The 13106-nt window shown below is 34.4% G+C and overlaps 1 protein-coding gene and 1 pseudogene across 1 annotated transcript in view; both read left to right on the top strand.

The window, feature by feature from the left end:
- The first annotated feature begins 3380 nt into the window (after positions 1–3380).
- Positions 3381–13106, top strand: part of LOC145303569 (inter-alpha-trypsin inhibitor heavy chain H5-like) — a 219734-nt gene continuing 210008 nt past the window's right edge. The window contains exon 1 of the mRNA XM_080145082.1: positions 3381–3770. Coding sequence (XP_080001208.1) covers positions 3702–3770 — 69 coding nt within the window. The 5' untranslated portion in view covers positions 3381–3701. The remainder of the gene's footprint in view (positions 3771–13106) is intronic.
- Positions 6569–6685, top strand: LOC145240433 (5S ribosomal RNA; annotated as a pseudogene).

Below are 13106 nucleotides of genomic sequence, written 5' to 3' on the forward strand. Positions count from 1 at the left end.
GAATAAATGTTATTTCGATTGTAAACTATTACAGTTGTAACTGGGAGATGTCAGTGGGTAAATGGTTAACGATACGGGCTGACAGTAGAGTGTACAAAATTTGAATTCATTTCTTCTACAGAAATACTTTCACTTGGGATGCCGACAATTTTCAGATACTTCCTCTCTTCTTTTTAAAAATATATATATTTTTTTTTTTTACAAAGGCATAACCACATTATCAAGGCAAAGAGGCCACTCAAGGATAAGGGTTAAAGAGTGTACAGTAGAAATTGGACAATATAGTAACCATTAGTAATGAAACTTTGGTAAATTTGATAACTTATATGGAACGGCTCATCAAGAACTTATTTACGTTAGACTTGAAGACAACCATATTGTAGTCAGCTGGAAAGCAGGAAAACGGAAGACAATTCCACAGGCGTGCAGTTCTAAGAAAGAAGCTTTGTTCATGGAATCTACGTTTAGGTTTAGGCACAGATAAAGAGTGTGGGGGGGAATTATTGATAGTGTTTACAGCTACACGAATGTTTCTTGTGAAAGTTTGACGAGGGGAGGCATAGATTGAAGCTCAGTCGAACATTTTCCATGAAAATAACGATACATCAGAGACAAACTCGCAACATCTCTTCTGTGAGATAGAGGTTGCAGCGAAGAGAAAAGGACATCTCCTACGAGGCTACGAAGTCTATTTTGAACTCTATCAAGGCAGGACAAGTCCTTTCTAGCAGCTCCTGCCCAGATGTGGCAACAGTATTCCATCCTTGGACGTACCTGGCTCTTATATAGATAGAGAATAGCATCAGCAGTGAGATATTTACCGGATCGATAGAAAGATCCCACCATTTTTCCAGCGGCCTTGTCAACAAATTTGATGTACGCGTTCCATTTAAGATCAGGAGTAATGGTCAAGCCCAGAAGCTTGTCAAAACTTGAGGCCTCCTGAAGACGAGAGCCATTCATTTCAATTGATGCCAGATGTGGATTAGAATGTTGATGATGTAAAGAGAGAAGCTTGGTTTTAGATGCATTAAAAGTAACCAGCCACTCCTTTCCCCATTGTACTACGTGCTCAAGATCAGAGGAGAGAGAATTGGAGAGAACTTGGTCGTTTACTGTCTTAGATTTTTACTTGGGGGTCACCGCTTATCAAGGGCCAGCTGCCATTCTACGATAGTTTAATGGGTGCCAGGGAGACTGTGAGACAACACAATGATGATCAGTCATGGTGGAACTTGGATAGAGTTTAATTATCTAAGAAAACACCTCAACAAAGAATTCATTTACAATAGACTTAAAAACGAGTATGTTATAGTTAGCTGGGAAACAGCCACACGTTATTGTGTTCTATAGAGTAGTAGATTTTTCGTTCGATTTTAGACACGGGTGGAGAGTAAGGGAAATTGTTAGCGGTCGTTGTAGTCATATGAATATTTGTTTATATTATAACTATTTATTTATATTATAAGTAGAAAGATATTGTGGAAACGAATATCAACAATAAAATCAACTGATTAATAAGAAATAAATGAAGCGCCTTAACTACGGTTATGATTGTAAACCTCTTTATTTATCATCTAGTACAATGTCCCTATTACGAGTCTTTTATTAACTTTCTCTGCGGCAAATAAATGCATATGTATATGTATGCAAATTTAACTATCTCTCTCTCTCTCTCTCTCTCTCTCTCTCTCTCTCTCTCTCTACCTCTCTTTATCGTTACCGTTTTGCTTTTATCAATGTCTTTTTATCCTAAAAAGGACGTCCTGTTATTCAGGAAAATAAAATATATTCAATTTAAAAAGAAGGCCACAATGCTTCGCTATAAAGAACGTATAAACTGGCATAACAAATATTCTCTACTTTAATAATGTTTATATTTTCGTCGTTTTTTAGATTTTTAAATGTTCCCATATAAACGGATTGATTTTAGGAAGTACCTTATAACGTCTACCTCAATTTTTTTTTTTTTTTCAAAGCAATTATTTCATATTGCGTCGTTATTTGGTTGTTTTCCGGCATATCAACCATTTTTCTGAATCAGGTCATCTTAATAAAAAAATAATTTATGATTAAAATTTTAAGATTTCGATTTTTTCGATAAGGATCGATAATTTTAATTATTTCGATTATTTGAACCACTGTTCTCATCTTGGATGTTATTCTCACAACGTTTCAGCCGATGTAACCTCCAACCTCGTTCAGGTGCGTCTTGTCGAACTCGGGAAAAATATATGTGAAACTGCAAAGAGAACACTTTATTTAATCCACGCACTAAATTTTCTACATGGATCCATCGTGCAACGGATAATAACTAGAGTAGGCAATAAATCGATTTGATTAAAAAAAATGGGCGGTTTCATCGATTTTTATAACAATAAAAGTATGGGAGCGTGGAACATTTGTTGATTAATACGGGCGACGTTAGGTCTCCTTGCTAGTATCGATATAAAGCCACCATTTGCTCGTGCATGAAGTATTGTTGTCACATCTGGGCTAGTGCACGAAACACTAGCTTGTCCCTCTTGGAGAGGGCACAATAAATGTATTATTTACAATGAATAATGCTTAATCTAATATGCTCGCACTCTCTAAAAGGCACCAGCCTCTGCCGTATTGCCGTAGATTTTCCTTCATGTCCTGACCTTGCAAATGCTGTTCTCACTGCAATTGTACCCCACGCGTAAATACCCTCGATCTACTCCACTAGCAGCAAAATCCCACCTCTTCACTGTATGGGTCCCCAGTCACCGAAACATTTTCTATTCTGCAAGCTTCTTTCATCGAACCATTTGTGCGTTGAATTCTCCCCTTGCTTCATGTTTCTTCAACTGCACCAACATGCAAAAATTTAAATGTAATGTGAACAAATATCTTCCTGCCGAATTCCTCGCCAAGGCTGGCCTCTTCAATAAATCTAACTTTTATCGTAGTGACTCCTTACGCTTCAGTAGCAACATGTCTTGTTTAAGGTTAATAGCAGTTAAAAGAATCAGTGAAAGAAAGAAAGAAAAAAAGAAAGAAAGAAAAATAGAAAGAAAGAAGGGAAAACAACTGGATTTTGAAGGAAGAAAAGAAGAATGAATCGTAATTACTAAACGGATAAAAAGAAAGAAAAAGAGAATGAACGAAAGAAAAAGAAAGAAAGAACTAAATGACAATCGTATAATTCGGAATAAAGAAAAGCAAAGAATGGTCATTATATGAATAAAAGAAGAGGTGGCTAAAAAGAAAGAAAAAACTAAATGACAATCGAATAAATTCGGTAAAGAGAAAAGGGGACGGCTGCCTCGTTACTAAAATAATAGAAAGAAAATACGAAAGAGACCAAATAAAAAAGTTTGCAAGAGAGAAATGGAAAGAGGGAAAGGGGGCGGAATATAGAGCGAGAGAGAAGGCGTATCAAAATACGGCAACTGGAAATCGTTGCGCTGTGAAGGGTAGCCAGTGAAGGAAGTAAGTTGTTATTGTTTCTACGCGGTGATCCAAGCTCACCGACCCCTCTACGAATTCGGCTATTTGAAGACGGATCCTGCAGGCTCTCACTCACGCCCAGAGAGCCTTCTTATAGCCTTCTACTTCTTCTTCTCGGCTGCCTTTTAAGTTTTCAATTCGTCGGAGTCGTGTGCGCACAGCATCCACAATTCACTTTTACCAGAATTATCGGGACGCGGCCAGTTTACTAACGAAGAGCTGCCAACATGTGGCACCGTCTTTTACTGATCAACGCTGCGCTGCTAATTTTTTTTGCATTGACAGCAAATGCCAAGGTTAGTTCAATCTCTTCTCTCTCTCTCTCTCTCTCTCTCTCTCTCTCTCTCTCTCTCTCTCTCTCTCTCTCTCTCTCTATCTATCTATCTATCTATCTATTTTTATGTGTGTGTGTTTGTATGTGGTTATTGTATTGTTGTTTACTTAATGTTAATTCACTGAAACTCATGTGTTTATGAAATAGTGCTCAGTAACCGGTAGAACTGTATTATGGTATAAATTTCTTTCCTTATACAAACATTATTGATTACATATGTGCATACATGTTTCAGTTACGCTGTCATTCGAAATCTAACTTCCTGGAGCCTTCATAAATACTGATTTCATACGACGGTCTGGGGAAGCTGCATTTTTAACGAGATTCCAGCTGAAACATGTATGTACGTATGTAGCTAATAATGTTTGCATAAATAAATGAACTTATACTATATATATATATATACATATATATATATATATATATATATATATATATATATATATATATATATATATATATGCAGGGGACCCTCCCCCTCCAAAAAAAGCTAAATGGAGGCCATCTAGAACGGAGAAAAAAAAAGGCTAAAAACCCTAGTGTTTTGATGTGATGTTTTGAATATAATAAACTAGTTATGACCAAAGTTTCATTTCATTCAGACAAAACACTAAGAAACGGGACCTTATTAGAGTTGGGGCCCGTTTTTTAGGGGTATATATATATATATATATATATATATATATATATATATATATATATATATATATATATATATATATATGTGTGTGTGTGTGTGTGTGTGTGTGTGTATTTTATATAAATTTTAAAGTTCACGCAAACGTTTATACAGTAGCTTTATAGTGTATAAGACCACTAGATCGTATCATTGAATGTAAACATAATATTGAAAAACATTTTATTTGCATACAATTGTTGCTGCCTGTTTAAAAAGTAACCATTTTATGAGATGCAAATCACAATCACTTACGAAACAGACTCAGTGCATATTTATATATTACCCACCATCAGACTGAAGAAAGAAGAATTCCAAGAAAACTTGAGAAGTTTGCGGAATTACTATCGTTATAATAATATACTAGCGGGACCTGTGGAAATTCCACAGGAGACTCATTCATATGCAATATATTGATGTTGGCATTCTGTAAATGTCCAGTGTAAATAGAGACACTCTGATATTAATGTATTTTTTTTTTAAACTGCAAAAGTATTTATCTAAGCTAGCACGAACACCTAGCAAAGTCCGGCCGTAAAGTACGCTTAAATATGATATTTTAATTCTTGCAGATTTCGTATTTATATTATTATTATAGAGTTAATGTTCTATCGATTTTTATTTATTATAAAGTTGCGATTTAAAAAAAAAATGGATATATATCCATATGACTTGAGTGCATTAGCTTGAATCGAAACCGAAATAAAAACTTCTGAAGAATTCTTGATAAAATGATTTATAAAAAATATATGATTTAAGTGCCATCAGCTAAAATGGTAAAATTATTTGTGGCAAGAAATAGAACATAACAATTAAACAACCCGGATGTAAGCGTGACACACAAAAGAACACACGCTATCATATTAATATATAGATTATATTCATTTATATACACTTTACTCTCTTTCTCTCTTCCTTCTTCCTCCCTTTCTCTCTATCTCTCTCTATCTATCTATCTTGATATGTCTTTATTGAAAAATGGACGTTGCTTTATAAATACACCGCTATAGAAAATATATGTTTTAGAAAGCCCAAATTTGTTTTAAAGGATAATAAGACCGTGCTATTTGGATTCTTCTGACTACTGTTCCTATCTTGAGTGTAATTTTCGCCACGTTCTTCGAGTTTATCTTGTCAAACTTAGTAATATTTCTATCGAATTCGGTAATCTGCACGGAATTTCGAACAGAACCCTCTACCGGAACCAAGGTAGCATCCTCTCGTCCAATCAGCCATTACTAGACAAGAGTCGTAAGTAATGCACAATTGTGAATTTTAAGTGTCCCCCACACTGAGGATTGAATCTTCAAGCTTTAAAAGAGTGTAAATTACAACTGATGATAAGTATTCCAATAATTACAGAATGAAATAGACACTAGCATTGCATTTCGATAAGTAACCGGTAGATTCCATTTTTATATTCCGTGGGGATGTGTGCACAGCATTTTTTTCTGCAATAATCCTGCTTCAAACGTGATAATAAGCAATAATTTGCAGCCTTAATGTAATAATTTTTTTTTCATTTTCTATTAAAAAAAAACTATGCGGACTCTATTCTGAAAATTCACTGAAATTTTTTATAGAAACTTAATTAACCTAGCGGTTTTATTAACTACTAGTGCGGTGAGAGAGGCGCTTGCCATGTCGTGAAATATGCTTAAATATATTTTAATTATGCAGATTTCGGATTTATTATTACAGAGCCAATTCTTTATTGAATATCGTACTGTGCCTAATATATAGTACTGATTTGGAATTTTTTTAATGACTTGGGTGCCATCAGATAAAATCGAAACTAAACCTTTTAGCATTCCAGCCACATCGACCGGCTATGTAACTATGGAGAGATAGCTAAGAAAGTGTTAATATTAAATGACTTGACGAAATGAATTGAATTTGGGCATGCGCAGAAAGAAGTAAAAATATGTCGGTAAGTTCAAATAAACATTTTGCATTTCAACTTACCGATATATGTTCGTACGCGTTATTCGTCCATCCAAACAAAGATTTTACTTGTTGTAAACCATATTTGGTGTATGACTGCTATTTCCTGTTAATGTCGGTGTTATGCTACCAGTAGTTTAATATACGGCATAATCGCGTTGTCACACCGGTTCTCGTCAGATCACCGAAGTTAAGCAACGTTGAGCCTGGTGAGTACCAGATGTGTGACCATGTGAGAATTCTAGGCGCTGTATGTGCTGTCCGCTTATCTAGGCATTTGTTTCCAGTCGTCCTGAACACACGCGCGCGCGCGCACACACACACACACTATATATATATACACTACTTGTTCCTGGAATTTAACAATATCAGGTGTGGTTGGAGATTGTGCACGACTTGCCACAAAGATTTCACGGGCAGCATCCTTACGGTGGGTATCCATAGTCTGTCAAGTTTGAAGGAGCCTTTACTTACTAGTTTAAGAGTGTATCGGTTAAATATTTACACGCAGACAGATACACAAATACATCTACTGTTTTATTTATCAAGATTAAAAAAATATTTTTATTGTCTGTTTTTATTGTACTTAATGTATAACCATTGCCAAAACTTTATAGCAGCAAAATTCGTGTCCGAACACAACGACGAAAAACTTTTCTTTCTTCTTTAATATGCCTCGTACTAGGTGTAATTTCCGCGAAAAGCGCTTATCTGTTATTATTTATAAAAAGGGATTTTGCTCGTAGAGCAAGACTGTTTTTCTGCAGATTATAACTTGATCATCTTTAAATCCAATTTCAACGGATTTCTAGTTAGAACCGCTCCAACAAGTACTCGAACTTTGTTCAAACAATCATTCCATTAACCCTTATTCTTGAATAGCATTTGGTTTTAATAAGAGGTGAAGATTTTCTTGGTGTAGAAACATAATTAAAAAAAACAATAACCCGTGTAATTGAAATCTTTTTGCTATTATTATTTGAAAGATGCTTTCGCTAGTGTTATGTAGAAACAAGTGAAGCATGCATGGTCAACCGTGAGTGCACATTCAACGAGGCATAAAAAATGACTAAATTCAGCATTTGCCCCCTCCCATTTCGCCCCAAAAGTCCACAAGGCCTTAACATATTTAAATTTGAGTTCAGCACCATGCAAAACTGCTAAATAGACATACACAGAAAATTTTGGACAAATATGGTAAAATAGTCCAAAAAATGGAGTGTTTTTATTAGCCCTAAAAGAGCCCCTGGGGCACACTCAAGAGTTATCGCGAAGTATAGACAAAAAAAAATTATATAGAAATCAGTTAGTTACAACTTTTCAGAAAGTTTTTTAAAAATCCAAGGCATCAATTTTTCATAAGCACATAAGTGTCAATTTTAGCCATTTTAACCCGAAAGGCATCCCTAGGGGGGGGGGGCAACCGGAGTTTTCCCGGAAAATCCGTTGTAATTTTTTATCATATCATGTTTAATGTTTGTACAAATTTTCAAAAAATTCCAAGGCGTAGTTATTAAGAAAAGTGCGGACAGACGAACGGACGAACGGACGAACATACAAGAGTGAATTTGCAGGTCCACCCTTCTTTTGTCGGGTGACCAACAAATTCATTTAAAGAATTTTTACTTGAGAGTGACCATTATGTTTTTGTGGAAAAAAAACGTAACTAGTAGTATTGACTATAACAAACATTTATGATTTCAAAAATATATATGATTAACAGTAAATTATACAGCTTGTTGTAGAAAGCACCGTGGAATTTCCTCGGGTGCTACTTGTATTAAATAAATAGCGGTTCTTTCTTAGTTGCTTTTTCTTCGACAAAGATTTTTCTTTAACTAGCATTTATCAAAAGCATGTCTCTAGATGAGATGTGGCCAACCGTTTTTACCTCAGGCATCATTTTAGTCACATTATCAAAAGAGAGTGTAAATGTGGTATTTTAGTGACTAATCCCTATTAATCCCCAACCGTGTACCGAACAGATACCACAATACATAATACGTTTCACCTTATCATATTAATTGTACATAAAAAATTGCAGCCACATCTACACAGTAATTTCCGAATCCATAGCTAACTCACTCTCTCTTCTCTCTCCCTCTCTCTCACACACTCACACACACAAACAAATTCCTTATATATATATATATATATATATATATATATATATATATATATATATATATATATATACATATATATATATATATATATATATATATTATTGAGCTTTTTAATTCGGTTGGGATTACAATTTCTATATATAAATACTGTTATTTATATTAGTTTGAAGTTTACCATTGTCTATATCAGGTAAACACTACATCCCTTTGATTTCATTAATATATATATATATATATATATATATATATATATATATATATTCTTATTATATATCAATCCTTATATAAGAAGCTCAATGTGATTACAGAGCAATATATAGAATAAATGACAAAAATTTATATTCCAACATTCATGATGTTGATCATCTTATAATTTATTCCTTTAAATCAGTCGATTTATACAATTCTTGACAGTATCTGTTTCGTAGCGCAAAATCAATCACTTAATTATTATATCAATTAGCGAATCTATTATGCCCTTAACTCATCAGAAGAAATAGCAACAATCAGTCCGCCAAATGGAATTATATATATATATATATATATATATATATATATATATATATATATCAGGTTGACAAAAAAGTTCTTGCGGGTTTTAACTTTTAAATTCAAATGAACACATATCCCGGTTCAAATAAAAAGAATCATTGATCGAAACAAACGAAAACAGAATCAACATACGTTTGCCAATGCAAAACAAGTGTATTTATTTATTTTAGCAACGTAAAAAAAATATAGCGTTTTGGTCGCGATTAAGTCACTGAAGGTGTTTTTAGATATCGTTTAAGTTTTTGAAGCATTTCTCATGCAGAAAATGTCGAGATGCTTGAAAAGCGGTAGTCAGTAGGTTAGAGATCTTGAGAGTACGGCAGATGAGACAGAGTTCGTAGCCCAATTCGTATAACTTCTACAGAGTTGGTTTAACAACGTAGGGTCAGGCATTACCGCGGAAGTAAATTGGGACTTTTCTGACAGTTTTCTGAGCCTTACTACTTTCGTCCTGGCTCATGACTAATTGGACACGGGTGGTTTTGTTTGTGTCACCATCACGAAAAGATTGTTGTACAGGGCCAATAGGTTCTCCCAATCTGGTTTCGTTTGCAAATAAAGTCACCACTTTCTTAGATGAATTGCTCTCACCAAGGCTGAGAAACTCCATCTACCCCCACCCCTGTATGGTAACCTTCCAGAATACCAGAGGGAGTTTTAGAGGTGCTACACCTTGCCTAGGATTGACTTGGAATTGTGCAAGGCGTGGGCGTTCCTCTCCCTGAAGTATTATGCATACCCATTTACTTGCATACATATCGATTAGTGTCTAGTGTTTTCCAAAATGGTCACTCATTTGGTATTAGTAAGGCTCAACGTCGCTTAACTTTGTGCGTCAATGTGATTATACCGTATACGATTGGACAAGGTATTTAAAATACCCTAGCGAGTAACGATGACTAAGTGGTTAACGATAGGGACTAAGAATTTGGGTGTGCCGAGTTCAAATCCAGTTCGTTCGATAGAAACACTTTCATCAAACCAAACTTGACCTTGAGTCTAACCTTCCTAATGAGAGATAAATAAAATAAAACAGTAAAAATTTTGGAGAACTAGCTAAAAAAAAAAAACAGTTGCTAATTTATAAGGAAGAATAGGTTCGAAATAAGGTTCCTATGAAAAAAAAATGTTACAAATACAATTCAACTGTCCAGCATATTTAAAGCACCTCTTTTTATCTGCTTCTTTTTCTTGTTTTATGTCAATCCACACACTGTTTTTCGTGGACCGTTTTATTGGTTTTATTTGCTTTTCACATATGCTAATTAGTTCTTCCCAACTATAAAAATCTACAATCGTGAATAATTTTTTTTTTTTTTACTCTGGCAGATGGGCATGTACGACACGCTAAGCATCTCATCCTCTTTTCAGCTAGTCATTGTTTCTCTTTATTGTTACACATAAATTATTAAATTAGAGACCCAACGTTGCCCGGGATTGAATGAGGATCAACAAATGTTCCACCCTCCCATGATTTTATTGTCATCGTAATCGATGAAATCGCCCATTTTTTTTTTTAATCAAATCGATTACCTACTCTAGTTAGAGACCACTCCGCAGTGTACAGAAATCAAGTTTCCCCGCATTGTCTTAGTCCACAATATATTGTAGTCTTCATTTCACTGTAGAGAATCACTGCTGATTTTATAAAATTAGCTGTAAATAATGTATTCACTTGAAGTTCAAAATACAAACGTCAAGTATCATGGTTCAATTGTGTTCCAAACAGAAACATTCATTTCGACTGAGTCACTGTCTTATCAAAGATCCAACTGTTGATTTCATGAAATTATTTTTACATAATCACTTACACTTACATTTACACAAATGAGAATGGCTGAATCTTTAGAAAGTGATCTCCAGAATTAAAATCTAGAATTAAAATCATTTAATGGATTTTGATCAAAATTGAAATAAGGATTATAGATATAAGGTTTGATATCATTATATTTTGATTTGTTACGAGTACATAAAAAGTTGTCCTAAACTTTTATTCGACGAATTAATTTTACTTTTCCTGGAGCGGGTATTCTAGTTATTTTCTTTTTAATTGCTCGGTCTTTCGGTCGTTCTGTCGCGTATAAATATGTATGTGTAGTTTTCAACGATAAACGCGCAGATTAAGTGGAATTATCTTAAGAATAACAGTCTTGACTTGTTTACATTTTTTTTTTTAGAAAGAATTACGTATTGAAGCGCCAAAATTTCTGTAGCAAAAGAGTTCACGTGAGAAAAAAAAACGTAGTAAACATTGAAAACGTGTTATTTGATCTTTTCTGCCTTTTTTTTTTTTTTTTTTTTTTTTTTCGAAGATGTTCAAGTCTCGTTTGGCTTCCCACATTTCTGTCTGTATTCATAGGTTAAGCAGAATGAACGCTGGGTTCTCAAAATGTATATAAATGCATACATTTTACGCTAAGTATTTACCGCTCTTCGTTCTGCTAGTGGGTGGGACACAGGATGGGGAGAATATGCTAGCGCACAAAAGATGCTTCACTCTAGCTCCTTAAAAATTGTCTGCGTCCCATCGGTATTCCCCAATGGGTACGTCTCAGGTAGTTAACTATAAACTAACTCATTCTCAAGGCCAGGGACAGTGTATGAACTCTGTTCCGTCTGCCTGCTTCCCACCGGACTACAACTTGGATGTCTTCAAGTCCAACGTTAACAAATTCCTAATGAACCGCCCCCTTAAGTAAACACTTCATCAAATCTCCACACTAACGTAATGTACTTGCAATAACTCTTATCCCTGAGTGGCTTCCGGGCCTTGATAAGTGTTGATCACTGTGTAAAAAAAAATGTTCTAGAACTGAACAGAAGTACCACAGCCCGACAGGAAAAATAGTTACGGTCGTCGCAATGGCTTGGTTTCTGTTGTACTTATTGTCGAAGTAGCCTCGAATGATGATTGGTAGGTAAAACTGCAATTCAGAGGTCAGATTCGTATCCGTCATGAATAGAAGGAGGCCTAGTCACTGAAAAATGACGTCATACTTGAGGTACAAGCATGAATACATATATTTATTTATTTATTCCATCTTAAAAATATCCAAAATTAAATACCATTGAGTTAAAATAGCAAAATATTATTTTATTTACTTTAGATAAATAAAAATACAATAAGTCGCTACAATATACTTATTGTTTCAGTTGTAAAAGGCATCGAAACAATAAACCTCTGGTTTTACTCAAAGCTAGTCATGAAAATGAAAATAGAACAAAGTAGAAAAATAGAAAGAAGAGAAAAAAGAAAAGGAAAAAAAGAAAAAGTCTTGGAGACGTTTCCTTAAACTTAAGCGTCAAAACATGCATGAGTTTTTAGGAAAGTGGACGCTGGTTTATTCAGCGAGAATGAAGTTGTCTTTCGTTACTTAAATTATGACAGAACGCCCACGTATATTATGTGATCAGAAATACGTCAACAAACACATCGAATTTTAACGGATGATAGCTATGCATATGCGCTGGAACATCAATTAATAAGTATTCATCGGATTTAAGTTCCTTTGAAATACTTTAACGGATTTTAGGTGGGATAATGTAAGTACAACCTCCTATTTGAGAATTCAAATATTTTAGATTTAATCCATACTGACCAATTAATAAGGATTCTCTGAAATTGAATTCTATTCTTAGGGTTTTTCTGCTTAAGCCTCGAACGTCCGGCATTTTTTAGAATAAAAATCGTGCAACGCATTTTTTTATTCAAATTGGAATAATGATTCTAGACGTGATGATTACGCACATTATTTTTAGTTTTATGAAAAGGGAACATAAAAGTGGTGTAAACTGTTCTATTCAGGAAGTTTACTTTATCGGTCCTGGGATGAATAATCTACTTATATATATATATATATATATATATATAGCCAGTAGAGTTTAGTTTCCTAGAAGTACATCCAATGAAACAACACGTGTCTACCAAAATAGTGCTCAATGAGTGAACAGAGCATGTATATTAATTTTATCTATACAAACATTAATGGCTACATATGTG

Source organism: Euprymna scolopes, chromosome 19 (assembly GCF_053919585.1).
Source record: "Euprymna scolopes isolate OS-2025 chromosome 19, ASM5391958v1, whole genome shotgun sequence".
NCBI classification, from domain to species: Eukaryota; Metazoa; Mollusca; class Cephalopoda; order Sepiida; family Sepiolidae; genus Euprymna; species Euprymna scolopes.